General features: G+C 41.9%; 1 protein-coding gene across 6 annotated transcripts in view; it reads right to left on the bottom strand.

Moving 5' to 3' along the window:
• Window positions 1-19952, bottom strand: part of adarb1b (adenosine deaminase RNA specific B1b) — a 116366-nt gene that overhangs the window by 10626 nt on the left and 85788 nt on the right. For 5 of the 6 annotated variants that reach the window (XM_035603673.2, XM_035603672.2, XM_035603671.2 and 2 more), the window contains 5 exons: window positions 8953-9027; window positions 5076-6001; window positions 2778-2892; window positions 608-776; window positions 338-489 (listed from right to left, as the gene is read on the bottom strand). In XM_035603673.2, coding sequence (XP_035459566.1) covers window positions 338-489; window positions 608-776; window positions 2778-2892; window positions 5076-6001; window positions 8953-8980 — 1390 coding nt within the window. In that variant the 5' untranslated portion in view covers window positions 8981-9027. The remainder of the gene's footprint in view (window positions 1-337; window positions 490-607; window positions 777-2777; window positions 2893-5075; window positions 6002-8952; window positions 9028-19952) is intronic. The other variant, XM_035603670.2, reaches the window with a different exon arrangement.

The following is a 19952-nucleotide window of genomic DNA, read 5'->3' as shown; positions in this document are numbered from 1 at the left end:
AACACTTTGACAAGAGTGAGAGGGAGGTTAATCAGACAGACAGAGTGGGTTGGCTGGGTGGAAGAAAAGGCCGACGGAGACAGACAGAGAACGACAAAAAGCTCTAATTACTAGAGCCTTGTTTAAATGTGTCTGTGATGTGTATTGGGACAGTTGGGAGTCAAATTATAATTAAATGAAGCCAAGCATAAGACGAAAACCTACAAATGTTAATTAAATATAATAAAAACTGTTGTTGAAAATGAATTTGGAAACTAAGACGAGACCGAAGGAAAAGCATGCTGGCCGAGCGGAGGAGGAGGAAGGGATGAGGCTGGTGTCGGGCAGAGTTGCGAACCTTCCACTCCGGCCTCGTGCGGGGAGAAGATCCTGGCGTCACCGCAGGGCGAGGTGCTGATGTAGAGGTGGAACTGAACATTTTCCTTTAACCTGTAGCCTCCCTTGTCACAGTGCTCGAATATTGAACTCTGGTGATCCTCCTTGCCGCTGCTAGGACGACAGACCGTTTCAATACAGGGCGGATAAACGGCACTGAACCTACACTGCCGCTCATTTAACTGGACATAAACTCAAAATGAATTAGATAGACTTTACACTGTTTACTGACCTGAGGAAGAACTCCAGCTGAGTGTAGAGGTATCTGATGAGCGAGCGTCGGGCGATTATCTCAGCGTGGCAGTCATTGAGTGCCAGGCCGCGGTCACTCATGTACTCACCGTTGATGCATTTGGTTCCTGTGGAGACACAAATGACCTGTGCTTCCTTCACATCTGTCCCTGTTGAGGGGAGAGAGAACGAACGTTGTATTAGTCAATGGTCACCAACCCTCAGAGTACCCGCTGTTTAGATTACACTTTTATGCCCTTGAGGGGTCAGACTGCAATAAAGATGTCACTGCTGCCCTTATTGCCCCTTCACCTGTATGCTTTTTTTAATCTTTTTTGCGGGGGAGAAAAACTTTGGGCTGAACTGATAATGTCAGCACAATGTTTATAACAACAATGACTTACAATGACGTCAAAGAAGAAAGCAATAAGGGTGACGGACTCTCGATTTTATCATATGCTGAACGGAAAACAATCATACAACTGTCCTGTCAATCTCAGAGACCACTGACAGATGCTCTCGCAGAGATATTAATGTTATATATTATTTGGATGGGATCCCCCAAAATAAACATCATAAATGTAAGTTATTTTATCATTGAAAATGTCATCATACTACCTCCTCTGCAAAAACCGTGGCAAATGACCCATTTCAAATTGTCTCACTGTTTTCAAGTTGTCATTTCGTACATTGTTATTTGATAATCTATTGTTATGAAAACTAATGAACGACTTCAATACTTTAATTTAATAACAATTTAATTTAAACTTTATTTATAAAGCACTTCCATACACAGTTTGGCACGAAAAGCTTACAATACAGCAAAAAAAACCTAAACTAAACAAAAAGTCAAATGGTTAAAAACCACACATACAAAATAAGGTTTTGTGTTGGTGTATCTATAATAAATATTAAAATATTAGTAACTAATGTATATACAATATTATATTTGAGTGGTATAAAACTGTTCACTGGGTGAGCAAGTGTTACATATAAAGGCAAAGTGTTCCATGTTTTGGTGACATAGTAGCTAACATTAGCATCTCCAGATGTTTTTGTGGGGAACTAGAGAATAGTTACAGATGCAGCTGGAGAATCTTAGGGTTCATGGAGGATCCTAGAACAAAAGGGAGTCCGTGATAGAAGAAGGGGTGGTGCCATTTGGTTTTACAAGGTACAGGGAGTGAGTGTTGGTTGAGTAAACCAAGAGTTACCTTATCTCTTGTTTTAGTTTTTGTTAAACACCCTGGCTGCAGCATTCTGGATAGTCTGTGCAATGGCTGCTTTTGGTAAGCCAGTATACACAGCAATACAGTAGTCAAGACGACCAGCAATTTTTTTCGCCCAACTAGGCGGATCTCAGTCTCATCTTCACTTAGAATTAGGATGTTCTTGCTCATCCACTCAGTCACGGATGAGTCAGTTATATTGGAGTATTTGGGTCATCTGGCCTAAAGAACACATACAGCTGGGTGTTGTCAGCATAGATGTGGAAATTCACGCCACATTGATGAATTATGGATCCCAGTGGCAGCATCTTCAGTGAAAACAGCAAAGGTCCTAGCACACTGCCTTGGGTCACACCATAGTAAGTGTTCACTGTTTGCGATATGTGTTACTGTACAGTAACCAGAGGGACCAAACCACTTCTCAAGATGGCTTAGTTAAAGATCATTGTTAATAGAGTTGAAGGTGGTGCTGAGTTGAAGGAAAATCAGCACTAATATGTTTCAGATATCAGCATTTATTCTGAGATCACCATAAAACTTTCACGCTAGCTATCACCATTGGAGCTGTATAAGTATTGCATTTATTACTTTTAAAGTAACAAAAATTAAAGATCTAAATGCAGAATAATGGTCCCTGTGAGAGTTATAGACTATTATGTGTTAATGCATTAATGGTTAAGTGGCATTTTACTGTCTATTTGGTCGAAGTGAAGCTAATTTGATCAATTTTCTTAAATTTACACCTAGCCACAGCACTTGAATAAATGTACTTGTATTTCACCACAAATCACAGGACTGAAAACAAAACTGTAAATTGTGTGTATATAGATTACTGAGGACAGATTATTATATTGAACACAACCTGAAGCAGTCAAAAATTAACCTTCAGTAGTATTGTATCTAAACATAAAACCACCAAGCATCCTTTCCCCTGAAATCTACCTGTTGTCATGACGACTCCTGCTAGGACTTTCCGTCGTGCATGGGGTGAGGTGAAGTTGTCTGTCAGCTCACTGAATTTATCCACCACCAGGCGAGAGACGGCATCAGCCAGAACCTGGAAGCACATAAACACAGACGGACACAAATGCAGACACACAACAGCGAGACACACATACACACACGCAGCCACACAAACACAAGCTTGTGTCAGATACGTCAGCCTACAAAGCGTGTCTGATGTTATCCTCCCCTAGAGCACCGTGTACCTGTCACACCGTTCGAATTCAGCTCCAAACAAGAGTCGGAGTGTTGAAACAGCAACAAGTAAAACTAGGTTGACCCTCTGAGGTATACCTCACTGTCTTTCAAGCAACGTTGTTTGAATTTGACAGTTTTAATTAACCATCTGTCTCCTGAAAGGGAATCACAAAAGACAAAAACCACACTAAAGTAAAACTAAGCAACAGATGCGAACAAAGACTTTGTCGACTTTCCACAGAATTTAAAATCACAGTCCAAACTCTTGGGGAACCCAAGCTGAACTTCACACATCTTTTGTTCTCGGACCGCCAACTCTTCCTGCTGGCTCTTAATCCATTGTTAATGTGATGGAAAATGATGATAACCAAGGAGAGATGACGGCTGGATGACCACAAATTAAAGAGATTAGTCCAGTATTACTTCCCTGCTACTTCGGAGTCGCCTACTCGTAGCCAGATCATTTGACTTTCGAATGCAAAGGTCGTCTATGGTGTAAATAAAGGAATGTTAATCTCTAGGGGTGCAGCGCACTTACGTTTGGACAAAAACACATGTCCAAAAAACGTTCCTTTCAGGAAGAATAAATATTTCTTTCATTGGTTGTCTAGATATTTCTTAAGAGTTTTTGTTGGATTATTTTATGGACATTTATTTGACCAACTTAAACTATAAAACATTAAACTAAGGTTAGGTTTTCTGCAATTAAACTGGAATCCAACCATTTCTCCCCATTAGCGCATTTCCAGATGGAAACACGGAGCGACAGAGAATTAATACTGCAGTTAGTGGGGGAGCCATCATTAAACGGGGTGCTTGTTGAATAAATCGGTTGACAAGTGCAGAGAGTGAGTAAAGAAAGAAAGGCTTTGAGAAGAGGACTGTGGACAGCGTGTCGTGCTGATTAGGTTCGCTGACTGTGTTATCTCTCCTGACACACTGACACGGCTCTGACAGTCACCACTACACTGGCATCTAAAGCGACCATCAGCCTTTAATCTCTGCAAAAGTGATGTGAATGAGGTTTTAATGATAACCTACTACGGCAGCAGAGCTGGACAGATGGAGCAGTATCTAGTTCTGGACACATGTTCCATCAGAGCTCACTATGATGATATTAAAAAATGGAAGTATTATTCATTAGGGAGAAGGGTTTAATGCATCTGATGTTTGTGCCTCAACCAGAAGAAAAATGAATGTGATCTCAACAGAAGTAAGAAATGAACCAGGCACTAGAATCCTGATTATCTCCAACAAAGATTATCTGGATCTAATATGAAGAGTCGGAAAAAGGTTATCTTTAACAGCTTTAAACTTCCATTTTGCAAAACCTGTCTTTGTGTTTGTGGTTTCATTATTCGTTACTGTTGTCTCTCTCAAATTCTAATTTGTTTTTCAAGTCTAGTGATGATTGACAAGGTTATGAAGAAAGCATTGGATAATTGGTAATTATATGTCTGACATGTCTCTTCTCAGAAGCAAGGGCAAGGAGATGAAGAGAGTAGATCTGGGATCTGCTGTTATTAGCAGAGGAAATCTTTGACAGTTATTTCTATTAATAAACGCTGAGGTGACCAGGCCTTTTGGCATGTATAAATAAAATCTGAAATGCCTTCAACAGGGCTCGCATTGTAACTATGCAATGACTAATTCATCATCTATTCATCGTTTTTGATGAATACTGAGCAGTCTGTGAGTCAGTCACATGAAATCCGGATACATACAAATGATAACCCTTTGGAACATAGCTTTCTTTGACTTATTCAGTGGTCAAAATGATGAATATTTCAAGGTCTTCTGAACCTTCACCCTTTTCAATCAATTAGGAAAGCCAAGAGACTTTATTATAGAGAATACAAATACTGAGCCAGAGCTTGATACAAGGGAGATATTTTCAATGAACTGTGATTGAAAAAAGCATATAGTATGGCTGACGAATCCTGCAGTCCAAATAGCTGATCAGCTTGGTTTAAATAAATTAATAGTTGAGTTTCTATTTCGGTTAGAAGTTTGACAATCAATAAAAAAAAGTAATCTTACCTGGGGTAGGTGAAGCTGCAATCCCTCGCTTGGTATGGGTTGCCGGGATGGTGTCTGGTCTAGCTGCATGTTGAAGAGAGCTGAAAGGGCGGCTTGTGCTGCCCGGGCTTTTGCCAGCTTCTTGTTGCGACCTGAGCCTTCAAACGTCTGTGCATCCACTGTTACTGACATCACAAAATTCTTGGCATGACTTTCCCCGCTCTCTGAGACAAAGTCATATTTGAGGCCTGGCCTGAGCTCATTGAGGATCATGACTGGGTTTTTGCCACTGGAGGGTGAGTTGAACGCCGATGGAGGGGGCAGTGGGGCCTGGACAAGGTTGCTGCCAGGTGGCGTGGGCAGAGGGTACTCCCCTAGGGAGTTTATGGTGCTGCTACCATTGGAGCCTAGATAGAAAGATTCTTCAGGTGCAGCTGGCGTCTCAAAGCCGTTGAAGAGCATGTCTGGGAAGTCAGCTTGGTCAGATGTAAAGTCCGTGTTCACCGTCAGGGTTCGACCCATGGCCAGGTGGGCCTCAGACGCATTGGGAAACTGGACGAATGAACGCAGGGCCTTCTCAGCTGCATTCAGTTTAGCCTTCTTCTTTGTTGGGCCCATGCCCTCAAACATCTGTCCATTGACCTCCACAGTCATAACAAAAACGGGTGCATGGACTGGTCCCGTCTGAGACAGCAGTTTGTATTGTAGACCCGGTTTGATTTCATTCAGCTGCATCAGCGCATTCTTGGGCAAGACTGGCCCAGGTGTTTTCTTGCGCTTCTTGGCCCGGAACTTGGAGTGAGTGTGCCCATTGTTCCCCTCCTCGAGGGGGCGCTTTCGACTGCTCAGGCCGCTTCCATTCGGGAGCTGTTCAGCCACCCCCAGCCCGTCTTTGCAGGACACGTTGTCCAGGTTTCGGTTTTCCTTAACATCGGTGCTGCTTGAACCTGCGGTGCCCAGAAAGAGTAACTTACAACGCCTTCGTTGCAGGATCTTGTAAATGCAAAATTTATAGATTCCTTTATCACTCTTTGGAACTGAACTACTGATTTGTGTTCCTTTATCACAGTAAGAGAAATTGGCTTTTAATATAATTGAACATCTTAACCTGTAGTATACTGACATTACCACAAATAGTAGAACATCATTAATCAATATATTGTTCTTAAAGAGATGGTGCGTATACCTTGTCCAACATTTAAAGCACTGTCGAAAATGTTTGGGTGAAACGTTTGTAATTTTGAAATTAAACTTCTAATATATCTTTATAATTAAAGTTGTAATTACATAGGCCTGCTATTGTAATGGTCAGGGGGAAGTGGGATAATTATGTGGCTATGGTACAGTTTTCAGGTTGCACAGTATTATGGGTCTCAAACATAAATCCAAGGAAACACGAGCCAGGCTCACACACCCATGCACATGCGCACACCCACCCACCCACCCACCCACAGACACACACACACACACACACACACACACACACACACACACACACACACACACACACACACACACACACACACACACACACACACACACACACACACACACACACACACACACACACACACACACACACACACACACACACACACACACACACACACTTTCTAATCTCTTGAGTGCCTAGAAAGAAATTGGGTACACTTGGAGTGTTTAGTTTTAGTTTTTAACTGCAGTTTCTGAAATATACTGTACAGGGGAACACATATCAATGAATCCAGTTAGCAAAGTGGATGGAATATTGGCAAAAATTTTCATTTATAACATCCTTCAGCAAAGGCTTGATAGGTTACTCCTTGCGGTACTCAGGAGAAAGAGAGGCCGCAGTGTGCATGAGTGGGATTGTAGGTTGGGTTGAGGGAGTGCAGGGGAGGAGTGCAGGGGAAAGAGCTGAGGACCAGGCAAACGGGAGAACACACCAAAGAGGCAGAAGGAGACTCCACCTACTGCAGGATCCTAAAGGCTTGAGTGGTAACACGGTGGGAGGTTAAAATACTGTGGCCATTTTTTTTTTTAAAAGAACGAGTGTCGTATCAAAATGAGGAAAATGGGAACTCTACAACTGTTTCTAATGAGGTGCCATTCGTAAGACCCTGTGCCTCTGAGGTCTCCCCCATGGAGCTTGTCAGAGGGCACAGTGTTTTAAGTTCCAATCTGTACCGACATGCTGTTACCATCTGCGCACTACAACTGACATGTCTCAAGTCAGAAAAACAAACAAACAACTTCTCCCCATGATCAAGAATACAAAATGCACATTCTTCTGTTTATGAGCTCTGAAAACATGCAATACATTTGGTATGTCATGCACTCTGCACATTGGTATGGAGTTTTGCAAATATGCATGATGACTATGGGAAAATGGGGCGGTTTAACTGTACACAACAGTAGCAAAGAAGAACTCTAACCTATCAGAATGGCGATAGGTGAAATTTCTCTGACAATAATAGAATACTACCATAAATTTGGGGATTTCCATTAAATGTAGAGGACAACACACACAAATACACACAGTGACCATTACCTCATATTTTTGGAGCATAGTGACCAATCAGCCAATCAAAAATAAAATGTAAAAACATAAAGAAAACTGTAGCATGTTGCACGGACAAACACATTGAATATAATGGCACAGAGAGTTTTAAAATTGAATTTTTATCATCATGATATTTATTTTATAGTATGATGATCTGCAGGGTGACTGATATCCAGCTATGGCTGAGCTTAAGAATAGATCTGAGGACAAAAGGCTTAGAGCAACAGCCAAGACACCATGCACTGAATTATTGCACACACATGCAGTTGTGGTCATTATCGTGACAGCACTTGTGTAATCAGCATCAATTAGTAATGCAAAGAAAAAAAATCGCCATATGTTTGAATCATTCAAGGCTAAAAAAATCTGCTTGGGGGGGGGGGGGGGGGGGGGGGTTGCAAGAACCAAATGGTACACACAAGAAAAAGTCTTTGATAGCAACTTTAAGTGCAACTTGTTCGTTTGGCTTCTGATTTGGGTTGATTCGTGTGATTAAAGAGCTTCAAGAGCTGCTGAGGTTGTCACGTAGAAGTTAAAAACTTCGTCAATGTTTTCCTCCGGTCTTCCCCGGGTATTAAAGAAATAGGCTTGCGCGAGCTTGGACTGCGTTTTATCTTCAAATGTATCTTTTGACTGCCAGTGGAAATTGAAGAAAGAGGCCGCCTGCGAAACACTACAAAGACTTCTCCTGCATCTCTGCTTATTTGACATAACGCATAACAACGTGCCTCTCCTCAGAGCAAAAACAACTGAGGATGACACTACAATGAGATCATTTGAATTGCAGGTTGGGGGCCGCTGCTAGGGATGACAGCTACCTTTGAATGTGAGTTCAAAATCGTTATGGTGAAAGGAAAACACATTCAGTCATGTCTTCCCGTGCCTTCTGAGGCTCACACACCGAGTTCAAACCCAAATGTCTAATTAATGCTCCACATGCTGGAGCGGAGAGGATTTTTTCCAAGGAGAGCAATGGAGATAGAGGGAATCTGTAATGTGACCTGAAGCGTCTCAGATATGATGATTTAGTTTTCCCGAAAAAAGTTTTGGTAACATCAACTGTGTATTTGCGTGTGAAAGGACTACGGGCAGCTTACATAATGCTAAATAGAATTACATTTAGCAACACAACAGATATAAGTGTATTTTATAAGCTCCTATGAGTTAGATTTGCATTTAGTTTGATGAGTTTTGTCTCGCATCGCACATTACATTATTTCATAAATTGGCCTTGGCGCTGATTACACTTGAGAAAAGGACGGGACACATGAGGTAAAGCATGCAGGTGGACATTTAAAAGTGGAGACCAGACACAGCACAGATTGGACAATTGAGAGCGATCACGGTTCAACTCACTCATATTCTCCTCTTCATCCACATCCATGGCAACGGGTTTGTTCTGACCTGAGAGCAGCCTCGCCCCGGCAGCACCTGGGGATCAGAGGGACAGAAAAGGTGGACTGCATAAGTGATACACACGTGCACATGAACTCATTCCACGACCTTGAGTGGCTACAAAACGGTGATGAATTTCTTGCTTGATGCTCCGGCACACGCACACAAAAAGAAAAAACCGCGCACGCACTGCACAGTGCGAGTAGCATGTGATGCGGGCATATAAATATTCAGCAACTGAGAAATATCAAGGTGAGAGAGGAGGCCAGGGCTGACAGGCCTTAATAGCAGGAGCAGTCTATTGTGACTTTAATATCCCTCCGATTAGACCTCATTTCCCACTGCCTGCTGCGAGATATACAGCCAGTGACATGGCCAAGTCACTCCTCTGCCGCACACACCTACACACACACGACTTATCCCAAGGTGGAGAGCGCGTTTAAAGCTCCATCAAGCAATATTTCTCACACTAACATTGAATGAAATGATGTCCTGCAATCTGAAATGTTTGCTAATGCTGCCAATTACGCAAATTAACAACCAGCTCTCGGGTTCTATGAGAGTTTTTCATCCTTCTGCAACATCCAATTGGCGCTGTGGATCAGCCAAACATCCAGGAAGTCAGTTTTTCCCCCATCACTTGAAATATCTGGACAGCGAAATAAATATCTGGCTCTTTGAATCATCCGCCTGCTACGGCTGAAAACAAAGTTTGTGGCGACAGCGAGGGGAAACCAAAACAGTTAACGCCTGTAAACCAGAAACAACGAGCTGAAAGGTGCTTAAAAAGCTGCACATTTTTGGTGATAATGCGATCTCTGTCGGTTTGCCACTGTGAACGCAGCCATTTGATCAGTTGTTGAAAGGAAGATTACGAGGAGTACAGCTTTGATTACATTATTGCTGAAGAGACACTGAAAAGAGGACTTTGTAAAGCAACTTGACTTCCAACTGTTCAGTTGCAGATTTGGGTCTGTTATGCCATTATTGGCCAATGTAGCCCTTTCAAACAGAGATGAGGAGCTGGCTACAGAGGTCTGGAGGGATTTTCTTTCTGACTCCACACCCCCAGATTGTTTTTTATTTGTCACTTGAGGCAGTGTGTTGCAAAGTATACATCAAACATAGAAAAGCTATGAAAGGCCTTATACAACTTTTTCCACATATGCAGTAGTCAAACAAGACGGTGTTTGATTATCTGGAAGAACCATCTCTCTGTCACCGTCTGTCATGATTTCTGAAGTCTGTCAGGAGAAAAGCGGAGGGAAAATCTTTCTTGTTGAGAAACATACACTACAGCTCTGATATAACTGGTGCTATAGCAGCATCTATGCGTACATTTTGAGCAGACACCCTTGTTTTTAACAGCAAATAATCCCTGTCGTCACACCTAGACACGCCCTCAGCTGCCAATAGTCCCTCCCTCATGATTGTGGTTCGGCCGTAAGCGGATAGCTCGGAGCCTGGCGAGATGGATTCTCCCTTGCGAGTAATCCAGCTTTCTTGCAACGTTAGCAATCCCCCCCAAAACCTGTAAAAAACTCATGGGTAAAATCGATCAACCCTTTAAGTCTTTTTCATTTTTACTTTGAAGTGTAAGACAAATCTAAACCTTTTCCACCATTTCTGACAAAAGAAATACCAACATTGTCCGCAGCGCTACAACAGAATTAAAACATGTTGATCATTTAACCTTTGACAAATTGTTCAGATCAAAAATTTGTAACAATGCCAAGGTCAATTTGTGATAGTCCTTTGAGTCTGTGGCACATCAGTTTAATGGTCTCCAAAAATATCCCTTGAGAAAAAAAAGGGCGTCCTTGGAAAAGCAATACCACAAGCTTATACTATACCGCTAATTTCATAATCAATAGTTCCACATAAGTTCAAACTGCATGACTTCCCCCATCGGTCTCCCCACAAAACCACAGGGAGGCAAAAAACATTGCTAGGAGCAGGGCAGATGAGTTGAACGTTGATGAAACAGACTAACAGAGGAAGTTAGACGAGAGAAAGAGAGAGTTAAAGCTGCAAAGAGGGAAAAAGACAGAGAAGCAAATGACACAGAGAGACAGAGAGAAAGCAGGAGAAAGATATCATTATGATATAGAACAGATTGTGCTGATTCTCCTCTCTCTCTCTCTGCCTGCCTTCCATCAGTGCCCCCATCCCTCAGCCAGACACTTTCTTAAGCTAAACTAAATGGGCTAATTAATCTGGGCTAATGGTGGGTGACAGCAAATATGCTAGCACAATTATCACCCTATTAAAGATTCATATTCCGACCCATAATTGAAGATGAAAAGGTGGGGTGAGGGGAGGATGGGTGGGAGTAAGTCGGACAAAGTGGAAATTGAGAGTCATTTTTCTCAGGTAGCAGGAGCCAGGTTGCCCCCGGCGTCCGGACGCTCATCCACCAACTCAGGACCACGTCCACACGCAAGTTGTTGCCGCAGGATCTTTGCATCACGCCTTTGAATGGAAGCTTATACTTTTGTGTTGAGTCAGAGTCAAGGTTCGTATTGGAAAAAAACTTTCCATGTTAAAATACACCAGAGCTATCGAGAAAATCAGTGTACTCCCCAGTTCACAGAACCTAATGATGATGCACGGTTATCAATACGGGTCAATGCATTGTGTGCATGTATGTGTATGTGTGTGCTTTACATATTTGTGTACCTCTTCTTTTTGACAAGGGCGTTCCAGATCAAGTTCAGTTCAATGCTGAACAAGATGTGATAAATTAGAGTCGTCCCAATCCCAGGAGAAAACATATCAAGATGTCTGATACTTCATAAAAGAAAATAAATTACATAATGCCTAAAGCAAAACTAAGCTTGAGCTTAGAAGGCAGCAACATTTTCCTTAATATGGTCCATTTCCTATGCCCCCCTGGGTATTATTTTACCACTTGCAATGCAGTCATTAAAGATATTCAAAGATGTACAAGCTTCTTTGTTAAAATGACTTAATTAATGATTTAGAACCAAACCAAATGTGACTAACTTATGGAATACAAATATACTACGTCTGCAGTTCTAGAGGATTGGGTATCACTGACACTTCTACAGTAGATTTTTCATGTACAGGGAGGCTAGTTATGCTATTTGAATATGAAGGACTGGCAGCAAACTAATGTTTACTACTGTTGTGTTTGCTCAGAAAATATTTGCTGTCAACCATATTTAAATTTAGAGATATGGCCTGGTTTAGATTTGGCAATAAGGACATATATAAGACATTTAGACCATGATCTGAATAAAATTGTCCAAGAAATGAATGTAAGGGACAGAACATCCAAGAGAGATGTTTTCTCTGATGGTGATTCGCCCTTTTCTTTTAGAGATCAGACTATTTTTAAACTAATTTGGAAATGTATGAGGATTCATAAGACATTGGTGAGGGCAAGCAGGCTCCTTTATTCGATTTTTGGTATTGACCATTTTTGGAACACACAACTGAAGCAGAGGATTTCAAGTGAGTCCAAAGAATAAACAGTGAGGCTTGCCGACTATCTCCCTCCACATGCATAAACGAGACTGCGTCATTGAGTTGTGAGACGGCTTGGTTCCAGGTAATTTTGAGTGGACGCCAAGGGAGGCAGGGAAAAGAGAAAGATGAGAAATGAGATGAAAAACCTCAAATTCAATCTGGCACAGTTAGAGGGACTGAGGGGAAATAAGGTGGTTTTGATTTGTCTCTCATCCCTCGCTTGCGCTGTGACAGAGCGATAGAGCATCGCCACCGTGGAGGGAGCACCAACAGCGGCTGACTGACGAGAGGAGGTGGGATTGGGGGGAGGTGGCGCGAGGGACGGAAAGGTAAAGGTGTGGGAAGGATAGAGGACGAGGGAGATAGAAAATGCAATCCCATTCCAAGTAAAAGAGAATCATTATCTCCTCTAAAACAGAAGGCGATGGAAGGGTCTGCCCTTGGCAGGCCGTGGGGATCAAACTGTCTAAAAACAAAGAGCCTATCGAGGCTGGTGTAGGAACTCAGATTTTCCGTCAAAATTATTCCAGACCAACTTCAGGCCTTAAAACCAGAGGCATACATAAATAAATAATTGAATAAATAATCTCGCTTGCACGAAGGGCTAACCTTAATAATTCAAAAAAAAAATTGAAAACTTGAAAGGTACCGTGTCGTGATAACGGAGCAAAAAGCCCAAAAAAACACATTGTGTTGAACATCCATTGGTGCAAAGACGCAAAATGCGTCAGCGGTGTAGCGACGCATTAGCATATCGGGCAGCATTTTTGCTTGAACTGCATCTTTTCCAAGTGCTCCCGGTACATTCAGCCCATCTCTGGCAAATGGGCCATGTAAACAACAACAACAACATGAAGATGTTTAATCATATTTTCCATACATGTCCGGTGATGTATGGAATCACTGTGAAGAGCTGTCCAGAGCTTATGTCAAATGGCAACCTGAGAAAAGGCACTTCTGCAACTAGATGTTTAACATCTTCAAATACCATGTGCAATACCAAACACCAGTGGCTCTTGTATAAGATTGGGAATATCATTAATATTCCTGTCACCTCACTGACTATTCACCTGTTCCGTCTCTGTGGCACAATGGGATTTTTTAGGATGCTCACTGTGCTCTTTGGCTCTTGTGCTTCTGCTTTACTCTTAAGGTAATACCTGCTTTTTCTAGTCTCTGCAGTATCTCGTCTACCTGACCTTTCACTGCAAATGGTAAGGGACAGCTCTTGAAATGCTCGGTACACGGATCTGCCTTTACTAGAGTAAGTAGCTTTTACAGAGCTTACCTTAACTCTGAATAAGTCTGAGTGCCTCTCTTCACTTTCCTCTTTAGACGCTCGTACTCTTGGTCTCTGCTGTCAAGCCTTTTTATTAGGTGGCCGGTCTGCCTGAATCTGCCTGAAGTCGCTTCCATCCCCAGGACGCTGGTGTATCAACTCCTGCTACCCAGGCCGTCACTGGTGAGAGTTTTGTCTTTCATATCTTTAAATAGCCTTAAACTGCCTCTACGTGATTTCAGATTTTACGTTTTGGTATATTCTGAATGTGTATCATAATATGCTTTTGTAAATTTGTAAAATGACCCACAATGACTTGGGTCACCCTCCTCTTTACATACAGTGTCCTTAACTTTGTGTCATTTCCTTCACTAACATGCCTAGTGTTTTCTTCTGGCCTTTTCTACCTTTGTTCCTATTCATTCTGTGAGCATTGGCATCTATATCATTCTGTTGCACCTAAGCTTGTACTTTGCCCAAACCTCATATTTGTCCCTCTATTTTCTTCTGCCATTTCAAGCGATTACTTTGACAAGCCAGGTTTTATTGCTCATATATCCAGCTCATGGTACAAGTGGGAAGAGTATCATTGCGTTCTGCACCTGATTCCCAAAAGGGTATTTTCAGCGGGGCTGAAAACTGCATCGCCATTTTACTTTTGGCTCAAATGGTAACAAACCAAAAGGTCTCACTTAATAACAAATCTTCCCCTCATCATTGCAAATTTGGAGGCAATACCTCCAAAAGGTCACTCAGTTGTACTTAGTATCAGTAGTGACATGGCAGCTCACCCACTGATGGAATGATGGCATGTAATTGGTCCCTAAACATGATGATGGCCTCTGACTGTAAACTCTAAGATTCAAGTGTTGTCTCACGTAAAAGGTTTTCTCTTTCAGGCTATTACACTATTACGCCGACACATGGCCAAGCAGTTCACCTTTGAAGGCACTTATCTCTTTTGCTTTTACTTGAGTCTTTGACCTTTCACTCATGCTATGCAGGGTCCTCAGTAACTGAAAACAAACTGGTTTTAAGAAGAGGCTACCAACACACTGCATGTCTGGCATCAAATGTGTTTGACTGTGTATAAAAGTCACAGCTTTAAATGCAGACAGAGCCGTTGAAGTCAAATCAAAATAAAGATTAAGCTTGCATTTTCCTTTTTTTCTCTAAATGGATGAAATGACTTGTTTATTTACTTGAGCAATTCATTAAGCACTTCGTGCCTCCCATAATTTTTCAGTCTGCAGTGTTGGCAGAAAGCATCATTGGCATCGCCTCATGCTTGGGCCCAGCGAGCCATTGAGGAAATCTTCGACTTTCACCCAGACCACATTAACAGCATATTAAAAAGACCCCCCCCTCTTCGAACTTTCAGCAGTCTGATATGCTGCTGTGTTGACAGGACCAAGACAAGCTCCTGAAACAACCCCCTCTAAGCTGCTGTTACCAGCAGAGAGAGGAAAAAATCATTATTGCACAAATACAGTCATGTACATTCATACCCTCAGATCGATATGTTGCTCTCCGTACTTTTGTAAGAAGCAGAAGTCAAAAAAATATTTCTCAATCCTAACAATCGTGTTACAACTTACAGTAATTATTGATCTAACTGGTTTTCCTATTATTTTTACCTTCGTTTTTCAGTGGCTCACACTTATTTGATGCCTGTGTGTTGGAATATGTATATTAATGGAACCCCCCTCCGTTCTTTTGGGTAAAACATGGCTGAATACTGTATCGGCTGAATGCACAGTAATTGAAGTGTCCAAACCTAAATTATTTGCCCCGAAAAAAAGCGAAGATAAATGTGTTGCTTTCGCAGGTTTTTATCACAGTCATAATGAAATCCGTTACAATAGTATAGCAAAAGACAAAACCTAAATGCACCCATCCCTGAGCAAAGGGAATTTCAATCTGTGCTGACATCTTTTACAATTCAGTATATTTTGTCTGTTCCTAAATATTATGATAGTTGAGGGGGAAAGAAATGAGATTGAAAATATGCTCACATCTTTTAGAGTTCTGTGGTGAAGAAACTTTTCCGACAAGCCAAGGCACCTTTGCCTTTTAACTTTTGCCAAAGTTGAATGAACTGAGGAGCAGATCTTTTTCTGAAAAATCAAACATCAGATCCCAAATAAGAGACAGGTTAAATGACAAATAATAAATGAGGGTTTCAAGGAGAATCCTCAGAGGAAAAAAAGCTTTTATTCTTTCATGTACTAAATATATGTTAGTCACAGTGCAAAGCATAACCCGACTTTTCAAAACATAGAAACAGAACTTTACAAACCACACTTTGAATAGCGACTATTGTGACAGGAAATGCCTTTTCTATTCATATTCAATGACCAATTTACAGTACAGAAAAGCCATCTTTTAGCCGTCATGGAATGGGTTTCCAATTTCTAAACTGTGGAGTGTCCGTCAACAGAGCCACTAAGATCCCTTTTTAATTCATCTAGTTTACATTTTTAATATTGTGGAATATAATATTTACTTCAATATTACCAAGTACAAGTTTATGTTTGAACTTTTAGAATAAAACTCAAACTTGCCAATGTATTAATAGCTTTTAAAAGTGGAAACACAACTCAAGAAGGTGCCAAGTTTCAGTCATCACCATGACCAAGGCATCAAATCATCCTCGGCCACTTGCAGCATACGACTTGCATGGCCGACGGTGTGTTTAACTGACCGCCTCGGTCTGACGGGCTCTCTGGGGCGGTAGCGTCGTTTGCTGTACAACGCCAGGACTCGCTGCGTAATGGACCAATGCAGAGGCTCTGCTGGGGGATAGGAAGGAGAAATGGGCACTGCCTCGGCACACCCACCGTCACTTGAGCCCCTGCTGCGCAGCTGATTCAGAAGTGCTCAAATTCAGCGCTGGTGTGTGTGATTTACACTACACAAAATGTCCTACGATAAATGTATATAAGTGTATAATGTAAGTAAGTAGGTAAGTAAAGATTTATTTGTACAGCCTCTTTCAAAACAAATGTTACAGTCAATTTTTGAAAGACAAACGCCAATGTGAAACAATGACCAGCACCCAAGGGCGGACAGTAAGCCGAACCTGGAAAAGAAAGCTGGCAGGAATGTTATCACAGGGACTGGAAGAAGGAGAAGATTGCTCATGCAACACTGTCGCCCGTAATGTGTTCAGAGAGATGGAGGTGAGATGGTTTAGTATGACTGAATGGCGGTAGGGTGAGGCTCTATCTTCGCTTTATCTGCAAAGAAAAACCCAAACAAGACAAATTGCCTTTCACTTCTGATTATTCTGGATTATTTTCTCATGCTGGATACCCAGAGACCAAGGTGAACTCTTCAAAGTACTTATTTTGTTTTGACCAACAATCCAAAACCCAAAATATTTGGACTTTATCTTATATGTGACAAAATTGTCACATTTGAGAGGGTGGAATTGGCCTGAAAAATAACTCAAAATCCAAACTTGAACATAATATTTGCTGATTACTATTCTGTCAACTGATTAATTGGTTGAAATAGCAACTAAGTGCCTGAACTCCAGGGATTACAGATTGGACACATTTAACATGGAAGCTGTTAAGTTTCTAAGTGAATTCAGTGTTTCTTTTTTTAACCCCACTAAGGACAAGAAGCTAGGCAGAATGCATAAGCCAACTAAATGAAATATATCACCCAAACGCATTTGTCAGGACTGGGCAAAGCTGAACTGCAACTGTGGGGAAGTGGGGAAAGAACAGAAAATCGGCCTTTTATTGTGTTCTAGAGTTTTAATATCTGACAGTGGGTTGTTTATCATCGTGGACCGCTGATGGTGGGAGCAGGGAAAGGTGGAGAAAGCAGAGGGGCAGAGAGTATCGATATGAATTTTTTATTTGATGGCTTTTATGGGAGATTGCAGAGTCAAGGTTCACTGTAGAGCGAGAGGAGAGAGCTATTGAGAGGCCAAGTCGTAAAGGTGAGAGATAATGGTGTCCCCCCCTGCATAAGAAGAACACAAAGCAATGCCTGCGTTTGCAGCGTTCTACAATACACTGCCTGCTATATGCAGTATGAAAAAAATATCCCCAAAACACACTGCCTCAAATTTGACCACACACACCTTTTCAGTATTACACACACATATACAAAACAAACTCTTTACTGTCTTTCCCCTTTTTTTTAATCCCGCAAAGTATTTCTCACACACACACACACACACACACACACACACACACACACACACACACACACACACACACACACACACACACACACACACACACACACACACACACACACACACACACACACACACACACACACACACACACACTCACACACACACACACGTCTCAGGCTGGCTCCGGGAGTGGTCATAAATCATCACAGTGAGTGGCTGCGATTCCCCCGAGCACCAGTAGAGCCGGGGAGAGGGAGGTGGGGGGTAGGCCAGGGGTTTGGTGGGGATGATGGTTGGTGGGGGTGGGCGGTTTGCCAGGGTTGGTGGGCCAGAGAGGAGGCTGCAGCTAAATGGCTGCCCTCACTTCCTTCGTCGATCAAAGGCCGAACAAGCCACCGCTAAGCCTCCGGGAGCGAGACACGCGGCAGACGTTCGACAACTGTGACAGACACACACACACACACGCAAACACACACACACACACACACACACACACACACACACACACACACACACACACACACACACACACACACACACACACACACACACACACACACACACACACACACACACACACACACACACACACACACACACACACACACACACAGCTATAGCTTGTCTGAAAATGTAAATAGATACATTTATTCCTCAAAATTTTCCTCCCCAGATTTGATCTGCTTTTTTTTGTCTTTTTAAATGTTTTTCTTTTCAAATTGGCCAATGAAATAATATTCGCTTGCGTTTAAAGCCATTTTATTCAGATGGTATTTCTTGTTGATGCAGTTTAGTGCTGTGTAAAACTGTGGACCAATCAAAGGAGTAGCCCCTTGCCCTATTTTAAGACTTCCCCATATTTCACAGTTTAATGAAGGAAAGCTCAATTGAATGACGTTCTATCAAAGGTCATTTTTTGTGTCCTTATTATGAATTTATGTTTTCATTATCATGTATTTAATTTAACTGTTTTTACAAAGTGGGAAACCTTTGCCCCCATCACCCCCACCAATAAACACAAACTTACACATAGTAATATTTACACACACATGCATGAACAATCACACACACACACACGTTCTTTACAGCCCCATAAAATAGGGATGAAAATATTCAAAATGAAAAAATGTGGTAGGTAAAGTAAAATGTGTCAAACAAACCCCCCAAAAAGCATTGTGGTGCCGCTGACATGCTTCAGCCTAGAATTCATATTCTGCAGATTTGAAGGACCTCCATTCATCCATCCATCCATCCATCGTCTTAGACTGTGGGAGGAAGCCGGAGAACCTGGAGAGAACCCATGCATACACGGGGAGAACATGCAAACTCCACACAGAAAGGCCCTGGTTGGTTTGAACCGGGATTCGAACCCAGAACCTTCTTGCTGTGAGGCGAAAGTGCTTACCACCACACCACCGTGCAGCCCATTTGAAGGACCTAACCCATGCAAAATCTCATCATCATCATCCTAATTTAAAAAAAATTCAGTGAAGATCAAATTAGAAAAACTAGAACCACAATCTTGACTCTTGTTATATCAGTCAAATTTCTTTTGCATATTATTCAACCCCATCATACAAACAAAAACAATCGAAGATCAAGTTCCTGTTCATAATCCACTTACTGTAGTTCATTTATTAAGAATGTAAAAAACACTGTGAGTACGAACCACCCCTCTCTCTCACCACTTATCTGAGACCACACATTTGCATATTTGCAGTAAAACCACCACAGGATGAGGTTGCCGACCAGGCAGGTACAGACGATGTCCACCTCCAAGGACCCCCCAGCTGTAAACACCTGCTTGTGATGGCTTTTAATGGTCTGTTCTGACAAGAGCCACGGAGATTAGATATCTGGCTTCACGTCTGGTATAAACATATGACGAGAAAATGTTTGAAAGCTTTTGTGAATTGCCCTTCCAAAATCTACTCATCCTGCAGGACATTCAAACCACAATGGGAAAAAAAGAAAATGCTATGAATTATTGCGCTATGCTTAAAAAAAGTAATAACTCAGATCTGAACCATG

The sequence above is a fragment of the Scophthalmus maximus genome, chromosome 14, assembly GCF_022379125.1.
Source record: "Scophthalmus maximus strain ysfricsl-2021 chromosome 14, ASM2237912v1, whole genome shotgun sequence".
Taxonomy (NCBI): domain Eukaryota; kingdom Metazoa; phylum Chordata; class Actinopteri; order Pleuronectiformes; family Scophthalmidae; genus Scophthalmus; species Scophthalmus maximus.
The sequence above is the reverse complement of the archived record's forward strand: the minus strand, read 5'-3'. Positions and strand labels throughout refer to the sequence as shown.